This window comes from Eschrichtius robustus, chromosome 8 (genome assembly GCF_028021215.1).
Source record: "Eschrichtius robustus isolate mEscRob2 chromosome 8, mEscRob2.pri, whole genome shotgun sequence".
In the NCBI taxonomy this organism is placed as follows: Eukaryota; Metazoa; Chordata; class Mammalia; order Artiodactyla; family Eschrichtiidae; genus Eschrichtius; species Eschrichtius robustus.
In genome coordinates, this window is record NC_090831.1 from 72921996 (window position 1) to 72942244 (window position 20249).

A 20249-nucleotide genomic window follows, 5' to 3' on the forward strand; every position below is an offset into this window, starting at 1 on the left:
CTTTATTATTTTCATTATTACTGATATGACGTATCTGTACCAAATAAATGGGAAACAAATGTACATTTGGTTTTATATACATATAATGCACATACATTTAATTGTGCATATCTGAAAATTGTGTAGTTTTGATTTTAGTATTGGATCTAAAATAAAGAAATAAGAGAATTCTCTTGATAAAAGTGGTGCCCAAATCATAGGCTGTGTCTTAAATCATGCCATTTTATTATTTAGCATTTCTTAACAATTTTTTCTTCTTTATTACTTTGCTTTTGTATCACTGCTGATGTCTCAAGAGACCATTCTGTTTGCCTTTATCTTATTGACAACCACAACAGAGTATGGGTCCTTCTGAATTTATACTTTAGAAGCATGCGCCTATATATATGGTCATTTTTTTAAAAATCTCAACAAATTTCAAAAGATTTATATCAAGCAGAGTATGCATTCTAAATAGAGTGGAATTCAACTAAAAAAATCAAGAAAGAAAACTCCCAGGCATAAGGAAATTAAACAATATGCTTCTAAATAATCTCTAGGATAAATAAGAAATCGCAATGAATATTATAAAATATTTTGAACTTAATAATAATGAAAATACTTTTCAAAACTCAGGGGATGTTGTTCAGTTAATAAGATTGTCCACACATATGAAAGTGATGGATAAATTGTTGATTGTTACACTTAAGAGAGTGATGGAGATGATAATACAGATTAAATTTAAAAGTGCATTGTTTCTGTAGCCATTACATTACATATGGTGAAAAAAAATTGAGTTCTCCCAGTATTCAAAATCTATTTTCCAATTTAGCAAAGAAGTCATTCACATCACTGTTAAATGAAATTCCAACGAATGTCATTGTTGTTTCACTTTCATCTTAGTAAATATCAGCCAACATTCATGTTGAAGCTACACTTGTTCATCTATGATGTAAGCTATCTCTTTGCTGAATTGGATAGTAACCAAGCATTTATTTGAAGTCTAATTGTTTCAAAGCATGATTGAATCTCACCCACAGGTTGAAAATACAAGAGTTCAGCAAAAATCAACAAAAGCATTCCATGAGAAGCAATTAGATATATGGAATTAACAATAAAGAGTACTGCATATTTTATTATTAATTCTAAATTAGGCTACACATCCTTCATATCAGTAAAATTTATAACTTTTGTATGTATATATGTGCATATAATTCTTTTTGATACTCAGTTACTAGCATACCATTGGGTATAGTGTCCTATTTACATAAACTTCATGTAAAACTCTTCGGCTGCCTCAAATCATATAATATCTGAGCAACAAAAGAACTTAAAAACCAATCATTCTAGCCTCCTCATTTTACTACTGGGAAAATCCAGACCCTTAGAGTCAAGTGGCTCATTCAAAGCTGCCCAGCTCTTTAGAGAGAACAAACCTGTGAAGTAGGAGCACAGTATCTGAAGAAAGGCTAAGACCTCACACAGAGATCACCCAAATGCTAAAGTAGCTACAAACTAAAAGCTCAGCATTCTAACGGTGGGAGAATATAACTTTTCCTACAAATTATTAACCAAGAGAAAAGGAGGAAAAATAATATTTCTAAATAAGTTTTGTGATGTTCTGGTCTAGATCAGAACCAATAAATTGCCATTCTAGTCCATTTTATACTACCTTGCATTTATTTCTTCCACCCAAAGCTAAAAGGAGTTTAACTTAAAATCTGTTTAAAAGCAATAAATATTACACAGCTATTGTAATCCCATAAAAAGAACATTTTAAGAACACAATTCTCTGAACGCATATCAGAAATTTATAAATATACCATCTGAGATGGTAAAGATTTTTGGTGATGAAAAGCAACCTGCTTAAACTCTTAAGGACTTAAAGGGAATACAAGAACAGCATTACGTGGGAAAATTAGAGGAGATATCATGATTTCCATGACTTTTTAACTGGAGTGTAACATATATGATCTACACTACATTATGAAAAGATTCTGGGAAGATTAAAAAGTGAAAACGTTGTAGGTAGAAAAGCTGAGAGAATACATATAGGTCCACAATGAAAGAAGGGAAAGATTAAGGTTTCATCCTTATCTTGGCTGCTGGAGACCTCAGTAGAGGCTTTGTGGTGGAAGACAACAGGGTGCCAGCTGGATATTTATTGCAGAGTTGAGTCCGCACCATGTTCTTCACCACACCCAGATGCTCCAAGCTGTTCTCCACCATGGCAGAAGGGAAGTGACATCCCATAACTTTCACTCCCACATTAAACTGGACAGACAGGCAACTGCCACCATTCATTTCCACATCAGTGTCTGATTCACATGATAACATGGAAGACATCTGTTACTTGCTTTTGTTGGAGGCCACACAACTTTCCACTTTATAGACTAACTCTCTGACTAAGCATGTTATAGTCTGGAACTGGTGTTAACATTGCCATACTTAGTAAGTTTTGTCAAAACAGCATCAAAGTGAGGCAGCACAAAGTGTCAAGAGTCTGGGGGCACATCTGGACGCTGCCACTTACTACCTGAGTGACCTCAGGCAAGCCCCACATTCCCATCTCTAAGTGGGGATAATAATAATAACATTACCTCCCTAATAACATTGTTGTGAACATTCCATGGGTTAATACGTATCATGTGCTCTTAGAACAGAGTCTGATGTATTATAAGCACTCAGCAAGTGTTAGCTTTTAGTGCTATATTTTATATAGGAATATTAACAAAAGGAATGACTTGCAAAACACAGTGAATTGTAGTCAAAGGTGGGACTTTAAATGTCTTATTGAGAATCACACACGCCTTCTATTTTAGGGATTAAAATTTATTGGTCAAAAATTAGTAATTTTTGAAATGAACACCTCCTCTCTCGCACCTTTAACCACATACCACTGCCCTAGAAAATCCACATACCTGAACAATGTTAAAAGAGTGAGATGGAAAGAGAGAGAGAGAACAACCTAGCATCTGGGGATGTTTTATACAATGAGATCCAACAGATCCAAGCTAAATGCTGGTGAACACTACTGAAAAGTATGACATGAGCTATTTGCTACATCTAGTACAACATATTGGTATTATCCTGGGCAGCTCACCACATTTCCAATCACAAATATCCTTAGAGAGTTTAGTATGTATTCTAAAATAAGTGCCTGCCTTCTGTTCAGTCTTACTCAGACTTCTCTATCTCTCTCTCTCTCTCTCTCTCTCTCTCTCTCTATATATATATATATACACATTTGCAGTACTGTACCGTTTAGGATTTATTTATTTAGGATCAATTTATTATTGATCTTTAATAAAAATATATTTGTCTTTTTATTTAGGAATAGAGAAACTTGCACAAAAAGGGAAATCATTGTCCCCTTTAGCAAGTATAACTGGAATATCACTCTTTTTGATTATATCCATGTGTCTTCTCCTCCTATGGAAAAAATATCAACCCTACAAAGGTAGGTTAAAATTAGAAAAAAAATTTTTGGAATGGTTTTATATGTGTACTAAAGTGTATCTTACTGTGTTTTTTCTTTTTTGGTTTTAGTTATAAAGCAAAAGCTAGAAGGCAGGTAATGCATATGTTTCTATGAAAATAATTTTTCTCTTGAATGCTTTTTCCTCAATGATTAAGACTGACAGAAACACCAATTTGTCTTTTCAGGCCAGAAACCGAATACAGGAAAGCTCAAATGTTTTCAGGTAATGGCTGGGCTGAGAGGGGCTGTTATCAATATTAATGTATATTAATATATATTGTTGATATTAGTTATATATATAAAATGTGCTATTGACATAACAGAATTCACATGAGAAAATACTAACACTCCCTTCCCAGGATGACTGCCCTCACTTCACAAAGTTCTATCCCTTGTATTAGTTTTATGTAAGTCACACAGGTCTGTAAGATAAGCCTGAAAGGCACTTTCAACTCCATTTCACAGGCAAGAGAACTAAGGCTCAGAGAGACTGTCACTTGCCCGCCATCACTGAGTTCTGCTGAATCCTGTTCCATTGATCCTCTTTATTATTTTGAAAATGCCCAAGGGTTCTCTCACTGTGTCAGTTCCTAAAGCAGATACAGTGCTGGCAGCTCCTTCCCAGGGAGAAGAGGAAAGGGAGGTCCCACAGGTTTGCTGCTTCTCTGTCCCCAGCGGTGCCCCTCACTTCTGACTCCCTACTGAGTTGTTATAAGTTAACAGTGGGGCTTTTGCTCAGGCCTTGGAGTCAGAGGAGCTGGATTTCTATCCCATCTGTGCCACTTTCCCCCAATGTCACTTTGGGAAAATTAATTATTTTTCCTGACCTCAACTCATCTATACAGTACAGATCATAACTTCCCCTCAGGGTTGCTCTGAGAATTAAATCCAGTAATGTAGGTGGAGTGCCTAATACAATGCCTGGATGCTCAGTAAACATGGGTCTTCTTCCTCTTGTCTAGTTCTTTCTCACAAATGATAAACTGTCGGAGTTCAGAAAGGCCCCAGAGACCATCTGGTTCCTCCCAACCACCCCATTCCTGTCATTTTACTGATGATAGTTTAGGTGACATTGCACTTGTTTTCTGTTTTGTATGTATGGGCAGCAGTAGTTGCTTATTTATTCTTATTAGTCCTGGTGGACTCTGTTAGATCTAGCAGAGTACAGTAGATATTATGGGTGGATTAAGAGCTGCTGTGATTGACAGATTGAAGCCTTGGTGTTTATAAGTCTCTGGTAACTGAGAGTTACAAAGGACAAGGCTGCCCACATGTGTTTATATAATGTATATATATATGTTATATATAATATATATTAACAGTGTATTAATATATAATACACTGTTTCCACATCAGACTTTAAGAATAATTGTCCCAATTCAGGTTCAATTCTGAGCTTCAACAGGAGTGATTTCCAGTACTATTTAGTGGCAGCATGACTATAGGGGATTAAGAAATGTTAAATTGGTTTTATACACATACCACTTGAAGCAAACCATGAAGATAAGTTTTATAAATGTTTTTTAAGAAATAGCAATAGCAATTTGAGGCATTTGGTTTGTAAGTAGTGTTTGTTTTCCATTTCAGGCCACGAAGATGCTCTGGATGACTTTGGAATATATGAATTTGTTGCTTTTCCAGATGCTTCTGGTGTTCCCAGGGTTGGTTTTCCTAGTGGCTGATTAGCCCAGAAGTAGCATTCTGCTTCACCAGAGGTGTAAGCAGCATTCATTTAAGCATGTGGGCAGTGTGGTCAAATGGCTGCATTACCCTCAGCAGTGTTTACTCACTCTGTAATGAATGACCTTGCCGGATCTGGGGAGCTAAAGCATCTTTCTCAGCCTCTATCAATAAAGCTAACACAAATAAGGAAGTTACACGAATTCATAAACATTCTTTACCTGGTAGGCTCAGTGAAGAGAGAATTAACTAGGTTGAAGGTCAAGAGAAGTGAATAAATAGGGGACCAAGAGACCCTGGTTTAAATAATTCTGCGTCATTTTGATGACTGCAGCCTGTCACTTCACTGACTCTCTCTGTTGCTCAGTTTCCCCTTTATTTCCTCCTCATATCTCATGAGGACATTGCAAAGACAATTGATTATACCCTTGAAGGTACCTTATGCTCTTCAGAAGAAAGGTACCATATAAACCCAAAGTATGCAGGTACATATCTTTATTTTTTCCTAAAGGTGCATGAGATGTGAGAGCGGGAACTTTTATACAGTTGAAGCCATTTTTTTCAGTCCACAGAGACAAGGTTTTTTAAGCAATCAGTTTTGTTTAACAGGCAAGCAGAATGTTTCTCTGAGCTAATCAGCTCATTAACATTTTTACAGATTTATGTACAACCGATCTTTCCTCTGTTTCCTTATTCCCCTATGATAGTTCACTTAAGGAAGGGGCCAGAAACGGACTACTTGCCTCTGGGCATTTTCATTTCCTTTTTAAAAGAAAACTATCAATATTTGTTGTTAGGGATTGGTTACCTCACTTGTTCAGAGAATTCTATATAAGATTCCAAGGTTCACGCAGTAAGTTACCTGGCCACAGGGTTTAGTTCTCAAATGCCACGTGAGTAATGGAGGGGGATTGATTGGATTTCATCCTCCTATGGGTGAGTCGCAGCACCAGTGCCCACATCATCACAGATGAAGAGAAAAACTGCATTGCAAAAGCTTTGCAATGTCCTATTCAGTCTCAGGCAGGATTGGCTCACCCTTCACTTCTACAACCAAAAAGACAAAAATAAATATTTGGTGGATCAGTTATTTCGGACAACTCCTCACCATGGCAGAAAGCACCCCTCTCAGGTGTGGCTTTTAAATGGGAAAGCAGGAAACTGAAGAGCTAATAAGACTTAAAAGTGAATTTTGAAGTCAGTTTTTATTCCTAGGAATGCATTGGAAAGGAGTGAGATCTATGTAGGAAACTTTCAATTTAGCCTTGCAATTAATCAGTACTCAGTTTCAAGATTTTATTGAGAGGACCCCTATTTGCTCAAAATGCTACAGTTCCAAAAAACCTGAGGCAGAGAAATGAGTGTTTGATGACGTATCAGAAGCCCCGCTTATATCTGTCGTAAGTAAAATAACTCGACTTGGAACTATGCCCATCTTCAATGCTGAAAACTCCTGAGGAATCAGCTGAGGTCCTTCACTGGCGGTTCCAGGTGCTTTGGGAAGAAGTGAGAAACCAACACCAACAACCCAAGGAGCAGAAGGACCCGGACATGAGTAGGAGGATCTGTGTGAGAAGCAGCCAGAAAGGCAGTTATGTGTGAAGATTAACAGCTAAATGCAACAGTTTTGAGAAGAAAAGGAATAATAATAACATTACCAAGATCTCAAGATTGAAGTTAAGAAGGGAAATAAATTGATTACTAACTTTTTGAGTTTTTAAAAATCAGAATCATCTTTTAGCTTGTCTTGATACATGTACAGATGAGTACTCCTCCTCTCTCTACTTACTGTACATTTCATTGCCCATTTAGCACTTCTTTTGGGGAATTGGACAGAAAGCAATGGCATGAAATGAACAAATTTATTACTTGCTAACAGGTCTAATATCAGGTTAGTTGAGTAAGTTAGTCATTATCTATAGATTGCTTTTATCATAGCCCCTGAACACCTCTATACCAAAGAAAATCAAGAGTTGATCTTAAGTAAAAACTCTAAACCAAAATCCCCTTGACACAAAAATGATAGGATGAATCACCTATTCAGTCCTAGGATAAATAGCCTAGGACTGCCATGAGAGCTTTAACAAGTAGAATAGAAACAGGCAGTTTCCAGAAAAATCTAAAGCTAAGATATTCCAAAGTAACCTAGCAGGTCAAATGAGATAAAGAACTCTTCAGATGATTCATCAAGGGCAGAGTCCTCTAGGTGGATCTGTATAAATATAAAGGACTGAAAGTGGCCAGAAGTACGATGAAAATAGAACAAGTTTGGGATGAGGAGGGGAACCAGACTTTAGCTAAGTAATTGGAAAACAGTGTTTACAAGAATAACAGTATCAAATATAAGGAATAGGAGTTAATGAAACATGAATAACAGTTTCAATAAAATACATGTTGATTTTAACCAGACAGACATACACTGCTATACTTTCCACATTCATCCAAGCCTTACTTTTTAGAGCCCATTACTGCATTCAAACCAAAACATCTTCTTTTGTGTGTTCTGTATTTCTTGGTACTGTCTTTACTAACTTGCAATGTGATGAAGGCTTCTGGCTGTAAGTTATTCTTTTTTTCTAAACCACCCTTGCACACATGATTGGTGATTAGTGTCAAAAAGGTAAGACTGAGATGTAATATAAAGGATAGTAATATATGCTCTTTGATTCTAAGCTATCCTGATATCTTCTCTTTAGCTATTTTTTTCTACTGTATTTCCTTTACAGTACTGCCAGCTTTTTTCTTAAATGGAGAAAAAAAGTGATAGTTTGTCCAGCTATTCCTCTTCTGACCTCATAGCTATGCCACTGCACAAACTACCATAGGGTAAGTGCAGGGAACTGTAGCAAGGAGGAAATGGATATTAAAGGGAAGTTAAATAGTTCTGATTTTCTAATCTTCACCTCTTCCAGTTGTTTTCAACTATGCAACGTAGTGGGAATACTATTTACTAGTCTGCCAATTTTTTTTAACGTGCCACATTTTCTAGATGCCAACGAGATCTGTTCCAGCCTCTGATGGTGTACCAGGGCAAGATTTGCACAGTACAATTTACGAAGTTATTCAGCACATCCCTGCCCAACAGCAAGACCATCCAGAGTAAGTATGAACTTGCATTTTGATGATTCTACGTTGAAAGGAGTCAGCATTCATCCCCAGCTGTCCCCAGAGTTTATTGAAAGGCTCAGAAGAAAAAAATATGAAAACAGGAAATTATAGTTCCTGTACATTTGAACACACTTTCCCACCTGAAAATAGTTTTAATAAATAAAACAGGCTAACACGCAAGTATCTTCTGGGGCCATGTACTTGGGCCAGAGGACCAGATGCAGAGCACTAGAATCCAGCATTTCCCCCAGGGAATCCACATCTTGGTAAGAAAGGGGTCTTTAGACCAGTTCTCAAGCCATCTTGGTAATCTTGATGATTTTCCAGTGACTGTGGTGGTTTTAAAGCCAGTGATCTATCACTACAAATAGGACCAGGAAAAAAATGAACCTGCAAAATGTGCCCAACAGTGTCACCATCAAATGCCCACCTCTCACAGATTCAAAGCAGTCTACTCCCAAGTGAATAAAACCACGCGAGGATTGGCCTCACGCCCAGAGAAGTAAAACTTAAGCTGAGGCCAAAGCCAGGAAACTGCTTATCCAGTTAACCCCGGGGCTGACACCAAGCAGTCGCCTTCCCTTCCCATTTGTGGAAAACTAAGCCTACAGCCTTTTGAAATAATGAAATGAACTTCCCTTTTGTGTGGGCTGTAGCTGCCTGCAGGCGTAACTGCCACAAATCATCTTCCATCATTTCTTTAGTTGTCATTTATTGACTTTGAAAAGAACATCAATAACCACACACAGGAACTTCCCCTTTGGCAAAAGAAACAGTTCAGTTCTAGTGAAGTAATTCATGCACACCTCTGGGTAAATACCAAAAAGAACAGCTAGCTGTGGATGAATGCATGGGAAACGGTCTTCCGGGGAGGAGACCCAGTCCTGGGGGTACTATGCAGTCATTTAAAGGCTAAATAAGTGGCGAGAGCACCTCAGAGGACCCCATCAGTGCATTCCTTCTTGTCTCAGGGAGCCTGGAGAAAAGGGAGTCAGGTAAATTAGGAGCAGACTCTGATGGAACTGGGAGCCTCTGGTTTGACAAGAAAAGAAAATTGCTTTATAGCATTATGTTATTAATCTAATAGAACACAATAGTGGAATGTTATTCCATGACAATTAAAAGAAAAACCTCTAAAATGATATCTAACCCTCTTTACTTTGGAGAATAGAAAATGAAGGGATATTTTTCTTTGTTAAAAATAAGGAATATAAAGAATTTTGAGAGTATGTCTGCTTCCTAATTTTAAGATTGTATCCAATCAAAAATGTTACCCTATTTAAATTCATTTGTTTTTCTATATGTCCTTTATTCTATGTATCTATTTTTCCAGTTAGCCTGCAAACAAACCAAATGAAAACTTGAGGTTTATCTTTTAAGACTCCTAACAATGAAATAAATGATGATTTTAAACTGTGGAATATGGCAGCTGTAATTTCAGAACACCAAATAAAGTGATTCGGTGGGTTTTGCATGTGAAAAAAATGATTCCTTAAATTTAAAAAAAATCATCCTCTGAAATTAGACTGCTTTCAGACATGAGCAATGTATTTAGAATTTCTTGGGAGTATAAAATTTGATTTCAGAAATAAACTTTGAAGGTTGAAAATAAAGCAGAAAAGCTCTTTTTCCAGCACATAAAGGACTATTTAACTGCTACTGAGGACATGCTCCTTCCAGGGGCAGTGCATGCAAGAACCCCCTGATACTCCCAGCCCCAGTGCCTTCCCCTCCCCATCTCCATAGCCTCTCTCTTCTCACCTCCTTCTGCCCCATCTTCTGAGGAAGTTGCCCTTTGTGTGTCTTTGTCTGGACTTTACCTCCATCCTGAGATGTCTTCCCTCTCTGAATCTGCCTTCTCTTTTCTTCTCTTTCTCTGTAAGACTGTCTCCCTTCTCTCTAATATCTCTTTAAAATTTTTCCTCCTCTTTCTCTCTTCCAGCTCATCCTAAAGAGGAGCCAACATTTTTACAAGTGTTGTTTTCCTTGAATACAGATGTGTGTTACCTATTCTAAATTTTAAAAACAAACAAGTAGAATATTTTCTCTTTATTTCATTAGAAACTGTTTTGCACTTGTTTTATTTACAATCAATCCACAAACATCTCCAGGTCATTAACTATGTCCTAGGGACAGAGATTAAATAAGATTCAGTCTTTTAAAGATTTCATAGCTTAGTGGGCTCCTTTTTGCTTATTTTAACTAAAGATCAGTGATCCTCAGTAGAATAAATATTCCTCAATAGAATAAACATTCCCTAAACATTCAGAGACCCTTTTTCTTTCCTATGGTTTTATTCTCTAGGTCCAATTAAATTCAAAGATCAATTTCATGAGTAATGCAGTATTATAGGTGGTTAGTGAATCTCCCCCATTCCCAAAGTAAATGTGCCAGGTCTGGGTGAAGAACTGTAATTTCCTGTTTTCTTTTACCTCTATTTGACAGTTGGTTCTGAGATAGAAACACAGCCAAAATTTTTTTCCTTTGGCTCTTAGACTATTCTAGCAGTGTTGTTTTCATTACTACATGCGTCTATTACCTAACTGAACTGGTGTTTAACAAATTGGTAAGTTGGCCTGTGTTCATATTCTGCTACTCAGCCCAGTTATTTGTTTATTGAACTTATGGCTACATTTATTTAAATACTGTCTGTTGACCTCATTAAATGCTCTTGGCACAGTTTGTTTTGAACTCGACTTGCTCACAGGACATCCAAGTAAGTAAACCTTTTAGTTTCAAAAGGAAATTATCTACAGAATTTAGTGATTGCTTACTCTTTATACTTATTGGTTTATAAATGTAATTTTCTTAAACTAGTTCAAAACACTAATATTATTTGCAGCTGTGGAAAAGAATAAAAGAATTTAAGGTTCTTCGACCTGTAGACCTGGAAATCTATAGAACATTTTACACGTCTCTTCGCCAGGTGAGCGAGCATTCATGGGCAAAGCAATGCATTGAAGCGAAATAATGAAAGCACATTTTGAGGAAAAACAGTGAAAATGTATATTCATCCGGAATCAGTGAAGGAATCAAACCCGATACCTCTTACTCATCACTCCTTTTAATGCAGAATAGAGTCATTTATAAAAATCAGACTGCAGTTTTTCCAGCATACACACAATGCATTGTGCTACAGAGGAGCATGGTGGGGAAAGAGTTCTCAGTGGACAGTCTTTATTGCCCTGATGGAAGGAAGAAAAGGACGGGACTTTCCAATTACTTTTTTTGTATCAAGTTTCCTACAAAGCTCAATTAGTTCTAATCTATATGTTCCATTTCATCAGCATTGACACTATCCTATCTAACCTACAAATGTGGAAACCTTACATTTGTAAAAATTTCAGCAGGCTTTGTTTTATTAAATTCTCATTACTGTTAAGATTGCTATATTTTTTTATGCCATTCCCAAACTTCCTTCTTGCTATTTGTACCACAGAATAATAAAGATGATTGTCACAAAAGCAAGACTGTGCCTTCTAGGTTGTCAATCACGAACGGTGTTTTTGAAAAGACTTGTAAAATGCTGAAGGAAATGACTTAGAGTCTTATTTTTATTTTTGTTCAAAGAAAGATGGATTCAAATAAATTATTCTGCTTTTGCTTTTATATGGCCTTGATTCTTTGTCTTTTAGAGTAAAAATTTTACATAAAATAACATTATAGAATTAGATTTTTTATCCTTATTTCCCAATGTGCATCATAGAGAGCTACTAAAATAAGACTCTTGCACTCACATGACTATTTACTTTCAGGCTTGAATTTTTTACTTTATTGAGTTGTGGATTCTACTTGTATATTGCTGTAGTTTAAAAAATCAGTTAGAAACCAAACAGTAGAATTAAGAAACACCATCTTATAACCCCCAAGTTAAATAACTGATTCAGATAACAATGATCATTAGTCAAGACTGCTAGGCAAAAGGTACCAGATAAAACTACCAAGGGTTAGGTTGCAGAAACTCTGTGAGGGAAAGGTGATCTGAGACCTAGAGAGAAGCAGCTTTACAGAGTGGCACGGGTAACTCTTCAGGGTACAGTGAGGCCCAGGGAGTGGGAGTGGAGCAGTCATCTGAGTCTTGTAGATCTTGAAGGTGAAATTATGTCAATTTATGTTTACTGACATTGGCTACAGACACTCTGACCTGCCAAGGCCACTCTTTAGAATTTTATTCTGGCTAAATAAAGTAGAAACAACCTAAATATGCAACAATGGGGGATTTAAAAATGACGTTAGTGACATTAGGTCCATACAATGATTCACCTTGCAACTATTAAAAAAGAAGAAATATGACTATATTTTCTGACTTTAAGCTGCGTCTCATGGCCTATTATTTTATACAGGAGAAAGAACTCAAAAGAATAGCATTTCTTGCAAATCAAAACTACAGTGAAGTATTACCTCACAGTGGTCAGAATGGCCATCATCAAAAAGTCTACAAAAAATAAATGCTGGAGAGGGTGTGGCGAAAAGGAAACCCTCCTACACTATTGGTGGGAATGTAAATTGGTGCAGCCACTATGAAGAAGTATGGCGGTTCCTTAAAAAACTAAAAATAGTTACCATATGATCCAGCAATCCCACCCTTGGTCCTATATCTGGAGGAAACTCTAATTCTAAGAGATACATGCACCCCAGTGTTCATTGCAGCTCTGTCTACAATAGCCATGACAAGGAAGCAACCTAAATGTCCATCAACAGATGAATGGATAATGAAGATGTGGTGTGTATATATATATATATATATATACAATGGAATATTACTCAGCAATAAAAAAGAATGAAATAACGCCATTTGCAGCAACATGGATGGACCTAGAGATTATCATATGAAGTGAAGTAAGCCAGACAGAGAAAGACAAATATCATATGATATTGCTTATATGTGGAATCTAAAAAAAATGATACAAGTAAACTTATTTACAAAACAGAAACAGACCCACAGGCATAGAAAAGAAACTTATGGTTACCAAAGGAGAAAGGGAGGGGAGGGCTAAATTAGGAGTTTGGGATTAACATATACACAGTGCTATATATAAAAGAGATAACCAACAAGGACCTACTGTATAGCACAGGGAACTCTACTCAGTATTTTGTAATAACCTATAAGGGAAAAGAATCTGGAAAAGTATATATTTGTATAACTGAATCACTTTGCTGTACACCTGAAACTAACACAATATTGTAAATCAACTATACTTAAATTGAAGAAATAAAATTTTTAAAAATAATAAGAAAGAATAGCATTTTTTTAAAATGTATTTCAATTGAACCGCTATATTTATACTATACCTCGCATATTTTCATAGAAGAGCGTGGTGAAAGGAAAATTAAGACTAAGTCTTACAACCTACCCTATCTTCTTTCCCAGTTTTCTTTCTCTACCAACATTATATATTTTTCTGCTGGAAAAGTCCATCAGTTCCACCACAAATATTTTCTTCTACATTTGGTAAAAAAAAAAAAAAAAAAAATTATCTAATTAGAAAAGGAATCCCTGCCCATTGTTAAATAAATAAATAAATAAATAAATATATATATATATATATATATATATATATATATATACACACACACACACACACACACACATACATACTTGGAAATGCAGAAGGCTAACCATAAGACAATTAAAATCACCTGTAGAGAGTAGATCTGATATATTCTCATGACCAAAAAAAACAAATTAATTATAGGAGGTGATGGATGTGTTAACTAACCTTATTGTGGTAATTATTTCACAATATATACGTGTACCAAATCACCACACCTTAAAGTTATACAATGTTATATGTCAATTATATCTCAATAAGTCTGGATAAAAATTTTAAATCACTTGTAATCTCACCTCCCAGAAATAACCTGTTAGCATTTTCCCAGGTTAGTTATGCATACGTTTATTCCTACTCCTTCCAGTTCCAGAAAGGATTTATGGTAGCTCATATAAACGCATAATATAACAAGATAAAATACACCCCCAAAAATAAAGGTGATAAAGAAAACAGGATGAAGGAAAAATGAGAGTTTACAAAGGCAAGGTGAAAGAAGAAATGAGATTAATAACTAGTATGATGAATTTCCCTTCATCTGAGAGTATTGTTTTATACCACTGAGATCATGCGGCATATACAGGAGGATGTCTAAGGAGGGGCCTCTGAACTGAATGCGATTTGTTAGTTGTCAGAGCCAAAGAAAGGGTGAAATCTTATTGCAGGGCTAGGAGAGAGCAGGTCAGCTTTCCCAGTCACCCAGTCACCCCAGGTACATCTGTCTCTCCCTCCTTTCTCAAATTTGAATCCCCTCCTGGAGATCACGTGTCTTCTTACTTGGAGAGCAGACCCTAACTACAATGAGCTACTGCTGCATCTCTGTGTTCTCTTTTCTAGACCCAACTCTGGGACACTTTATAATATAGACAATCTTAAACAGCCTTTTCATGAATAGGTAATAATACATTCACATGATTCACAAATCAAAATCCTATAAAAAGTATGCACTAAAATAACTGGTTTTTATTAGTTTTTGGTTTTGGTTTTGGGTTAGGCTATTTCTGTGTATCCCTCCAGACTTTCTTACCACAACCAAGGGAAATACAAATACTTATTTTTTTCAAACTCACCTTTCAATCACTTGCTATTTCTCTCACTTCTGTGTCTCTCTCACACACACAAAAACACACAGACTCAGTGCATGGTTCCACTCAAAGCAGCAAGGAATTGCGGAAGGGAGAAGTGTGACAGGGTCTAGAATCCAATTAACTTTTGCTGTCACTGGTGTGTAACAACACTGGATGACTCACTGCTTTTTTAGTAAATGGGGATGAAAATCTCATAAATTAATCAAGATTTCCAAGGGAAGTGATGAACCAACCCAGATGTTCACCTAATTAACAAATTAATCTTTAAAAACCAGCCTAAAGTTCTTTCCTTATTACTAAACATAATCTTTGCTGTTGTTAAAATTTTTAACTTCATATTACTGCTTCTAACTTGGAATAGATTCATATTCCTCCTGCTTATTATTTTGCAAGAGTATATCCTACTGATACACTTTTAAGCAAAAATTAAAATACTTATGAATAAAAGTTTTCCTTGTTTTTTTGACATTTGTGAGCTTCCATATTAATAAGACAATTTCAGTTAAAATAAACTGCAAAATACACTCTAAGACGATTTATGTGATCCCTCAGTTTTATAAGATCATGCACCTTATAAGGTTCTGTTTAATAAAATTGAATGATAGCATAGTACATGGCATATAGGTAGCTATTTTACTATGTTATTAAAGATTTAACTTATTTTTAGAAAGTTTTAATTTTCTGCTTCTGTATGCTTCTGCTTCTATGCACCCCTGTGAACTTCTCTGTCATTCTTACATATTCCTCTAAAGTTCATGTTCATATACATATGAATGTGTATGTTTTAGTTTCATAAGGCAGTAAGAAAGCAGAGATTCCTTTCTCATGAGTAGACAGAGATCAGACACAGCACTTAGATTTAACACTGGTACTCTCCTTCCTTCTCATCTACCAGGTACACTTTTTACTGGAATTACTGTGTTAACCTTGAAGTTTACAAATACTTTTACATCCACTACCCCCACTGATCTTCACAAGAACCTTGTGGGCTAGAACAAGCATGCCTGCTTTACAGATTAAGGAACAAATACTCAGGATATTAAAAGATTGCTCAAGTCCCTTATATAAAATGTACTTGTACATAACCTACACAATTGTCCCCTATACTTTAAATCATCTTTAGATTACTCATAATACCTAACACAATGTAAATGCTATGTAAATAGTTGTAAACACAATGTTAGTGCTATGTAAATAGTTGCCTACACGGCAAATTCAAGTTTTGCTTTGGGGAACTTTCTAGAATTTTTTTTCGGGTGTTTTCAATCTATGGCTGTTGAATCCATGGATGCAGAACCCACAGATATGGAGGGCTGACTATATTTATTTGGTTTTTGTTTGTGTCTGAGAACTTTCTCGTTTGAATATGCTCCTAGGGAAGATGAGAGCTCTATTGCTCACCACACAATGGGGCATAAACTGGCAGATGGTTCCTGCAGCAGAATTCCACTTTAGGTTGTTGGCAGAGGCTTTCTGAAGCTTCAGAGCAGTCAGTTGCTTAAGTTCTACAAAAACCAGTTGTCTGAAGAGGTGGGGACTTCAGAGACCATGCCCTCATGACAGCCAGCTCTTCGGAGTGTCCCATATGGCATCCATCCCATTATATGCACTTTAGAACACAGACAATAAATGGTTTTTGAATTGTAATGAATTGCATTACCTATGCTTTGTATATTTAATGAAGACACCAGGGATAGGAGGCAAATAAATTACTGTTTCCAGTAGTCTTCCAGTCCTTTGAGATTGACCCTCAGGGCACTTGATAACTTTGGGAGCCATTTTTCCTTGCTTCCTGGACTTGGATGCCTGTTTCTTTTCCCAGGTTAGGGAAGTTTTCAGCTACTATCACTTCAAATAAGTTCTCTGCCCCCTTTTCTCTCTCTTCTCCTTCTGAAACTCCTATAATGCTTGATGTTATTCTAGAGGTCTCTTAAACTGTCCTCATTTTTTAAAATTCTTTTTTCTTTTTTTTTTTTTTTTGTTCAACTTGGGTGATTTCCACTATCTATAAGTCTTCCAGTAGACTGATCCACTTCTCTGTATCACCTAATCTACAGTTGATTGCTTTTAGGTTTTGTTTGTTTTTTATTTTTTTCTTGTTAAAATTCTCAGTGTGTTCATCCAGTCTCCTCCCAAGTTCATTGAGCATCTTTATGATCATTACCTTGAACTCTTTGTCGGATAGTTTGCTTATCTCCACTTCTCTCAGTTATTCTTCTGGGGTTTTATTTTGCTTCTTCATTTGGAACATACTCATTTGTCTTCTCATTTTGCCTAATTCTCTGTGTTCATTTATATGTATTAGGTAGTTCAGTTACATTTCCTGATCTTGGAGAAGTGGTCTTTTGTAAGAGACATCCTATGGGGCCCAGCAGCACACTCCCCTCTGGTCACCAGAGCTATATGCTCTAGGAGTGCCGTGCCCCCTATGTGGGCTGCATGGGCTCCTCAGTGTGACAGAGACAACTACTGTGGGCACGCTGGGGGCAGGGCTGGTCCCTGGCCCGGTGGTCTGTGAGGTCCTGCCTTGTGCCGTGGCTGTGGGCCCACTGGAGGACAGGGTAGGCTTTCGGTGCATTTTGCTGTGCAGCCGGATAGCATGCAGCTACTTCGGGCAGCTGGTGAGTGGGGCAAGTCCCCAGCGCCTATAAGATAGAGGGAGGATTCCAAAATGGTGCTTGCCATTGCAGGTGTCATCACAGTAGAACGAGCTCTCAAAAATGGCTGCTACTGGTGATTCTGTCCCCCACAGGAGTCCTACTAACTTCCTGCCTCTCTGGAAGTTTCTCCAGGATCAACATGTGGATCTGACCCAGGCTACTTTCAAACTACTGCTGCTGTGCTAGGACTCAGAGCCTGTGAGATTTTGTGCGTGCCCTTTAAGAATGGAGTCTTTGTTTCCTACAGCCCTCAGCTCTCCCGAACATAAGTCCCACTGTTTTTCAAAACCAGACATTCTGGGAGCTCGTCTTCCCAGTTCAGGACCCCTGGGATGGGGAACCCAATGTAAGGCTGGGACCCCCACTCCTTGGGGAGGACCTTTGTGATTGTGATATTCCTCCTGTTGTGGGTCACTTACCTGAGGATGTGAGTCCTGACTATATCCCATCTCTGCCCCTCCTACTCCTCTTGTTGTGACTCCTTCTTTATATCTTTAGTTGTTTAGTTGTGGAAAATAGTTTCTGCCAGTATTCATGTTGTTCTCATAGATAGTTGCTCTGTAAGTAGTTGTAATTTTGGTGTACCTGTGAGAGGAGGTAATTTAGGGTCTTCCTATTCTGCCATCTTGGGGAAGCTCTTGAAATAATTTTAAATAAATAAAATAACTTTTTTAGTTATTAGGTTATAAATGTAGAAATGTTAAATGTTATTAAAAAATACTAGTGTGTATATCCATACAAAACCAAACACTTTTTTTGCCCAGTCCTGGTTGTCTAATCTGTAATGTGAGAGGGATGACCAAAAAAGCTCTTTAATTTCCTTAAATTCCATGACTTATCATTTTATTAATTACTACAAAATCTATATCTGCTTAGCAGACATATTGAAAGGTCAAATTTTTTTTTTTTTTTACATTTAATTATGTAAGAATTAAAATTTTCCTCATGGCAAAATGCACTACAAAGGTCAGAAAACAAGCAAAAGAAATTGGGAAATATATTTAGAAATAGATATGCTCTCTTTACAACTTTTGAGAGAAGCACATGTTTCTTTTTCCTTTAACCTGTTATGTGGGTATTAACCTATAATGTAAGTGCATGGTTCCTTTCCTTTAACCTGTAATGTGAGATTTCATCTGTATGGTAAGTGCATGGTTCCTTTCCTTTCATCTGTAATGTGAGTGTCAACATGGGGCACTGTTTCCAAGCACAGACTTTGGATGTTCCTGGACTGGTCCCATCACTGACGGTCCACAAAAACTTGCAAATGTTGCTTTACTTTCCTGGGGGTTAGAGTCTTAGCTAAGAAATGGAAGCAAAATAGAACCTTCCCCCAGGGATAATAGAAGGTTTAAAGGAGTAAATATGTAAATGACTTAGGACAGTGCCTAGTACAAGAGAGATCAATAGAAGTACTTATCAATTTTTTAAAGAGACAGATGAAAGAAATAAAATGTGGTGATTTCAATCTATTGATATATATCCTTGACATTAAACTACCTTTTGATTCATTGGATGGCCTAACTTGCTCATGCTTTTTCTTCCTCTAGTGAACCTGGGTAGCTAATATCATAGCTTAAAATGTTTGCTTTTATATTTACAAGTAAATTTGACCTGTAAATTTCTTTTTCCTTACAGTCCTAATCTATTTTCAGTATTAGGATTGTATAGACTTCCTAAGATGAATAAAGGAGCATTCTTCCTTTGCTACTCTCTAGAAGTTTTTCTTTATTAATACTGATGTTATCTGTTTAATAGAAGTTTGATAGAATTCCCCACCCAAACGTTCTGGGTGGGTCTGGTATTTTCGTGGTGAAAGATTGTAAACTATTGACTTAATTCCTTTACTTGTGAAAGAACGCCAGCTATATACTTCCTCTTGTGTCAGTTTTGGTAAACTTTAGGAGCTAGGAAATTGTCCACTTTACATAAATGTTCAAATTTACTGGCATTTCATATATTCTCTGTTTGTACTCTCTGCTGTAACATTGTCCTGATTCTTTCTGTGTATTATTTACTTATGTTTTTGTTTTGCTTAGTCAAAGTGTGGGGTTTTTTTTTTCACACACACACTGTATTTTATTTTTACAAGAGATCAATAGACTGACACCAAGCATTGTACATGGATGACCACAACAAAAGCAACAATGATTGCAATTACCAAACATGGAACACACTCATACTATGTCATAATATTGACATTCAGTCCAGTAATCCTCCACTGTAACAGCTCCTTTACTTTGCAGTGAAAATTGATTTGTATATTCTTTGCCTCTGAGTCCTTGTGGGATTTTTTTTTTTTAATTCAGACAGAAAGTCACAAAAATTATACTCATCCTCATCAGTTCACTCAGTCCCATGTAATTAATTTTTTTTTCATCTTGATCTTTTGTTAGCATTTTTATGAGTTCATCAGTTTTTCATTAGAGTTCTGAAAATGCTTATTCATTCAGTTCAGCAGTACAGTCAGTTACCAGAAACCTGTACTTGTCAGAGTCTTTTCCATGAATTTCTTGAAGATGAAACCCTTTTATAGGAACATATTTGCAAAAGCATCAGAGTACACCCAGAACTGTCTGTAAATGACAAAAGACTTAAAAACGACCACGGTTAAAGATTTGATGAAAGTTCATAATAATGCAGTTGACAAGAAAATTAGTTATTTCTGAGATATACATTTTAAAGTAATAACTAGGATTATGAC

General features: G+C 36.5%; 1 protein-coding gene across 11 annotated transcripts in view; it reads left to right on the forward strand.

Annotated features, from left to right (window-relative positions):
• The window catches only part of HEPACAM2 (HEPACAM family member 2), a 53265-nt gene extending 41441 nt beyond the window's left edge, over window positions 1-11824 (forward strand). For 7 of the 11 annotated variants that reach the window (XM_068550654.1, XM_068550656.1, XM_068550655.1 and 4 more), the window contains 6 exons: window positions 3314-3439; window positions 3529-3553; window positions 3646-3683; window positions 5048-5121; window positions 8130-8239; window positions 11091-11824. In XM_068550654.1, the coding sequence (XP_068406755.1) occupies window positions 3314-3439; window positions 3529-3553; window positions 3646-3683; window positions 5048-5121; window positions 8130-8239; window positions 11091-11106 (389 nt within the window). In that variant the 3' untranslated portion in view covers window positions 11107-11824. Of the gene's footprint in view, window positions 1-3313; window positions 3440-3528; window positions 3554-3645; window positions 3684-5047; window positions 5178-8129; window positions 8244-11090 lie in introns of those variants that run through there. The other 4 variants (XM_068550649.1, XM_068550651.1, XM_068550650.1 and 1 more) reach the window with 3 other exon arrangements.
• The last annotated feature ends 8425 nt before the right edge of the window (window positions 11825-20249 follow it).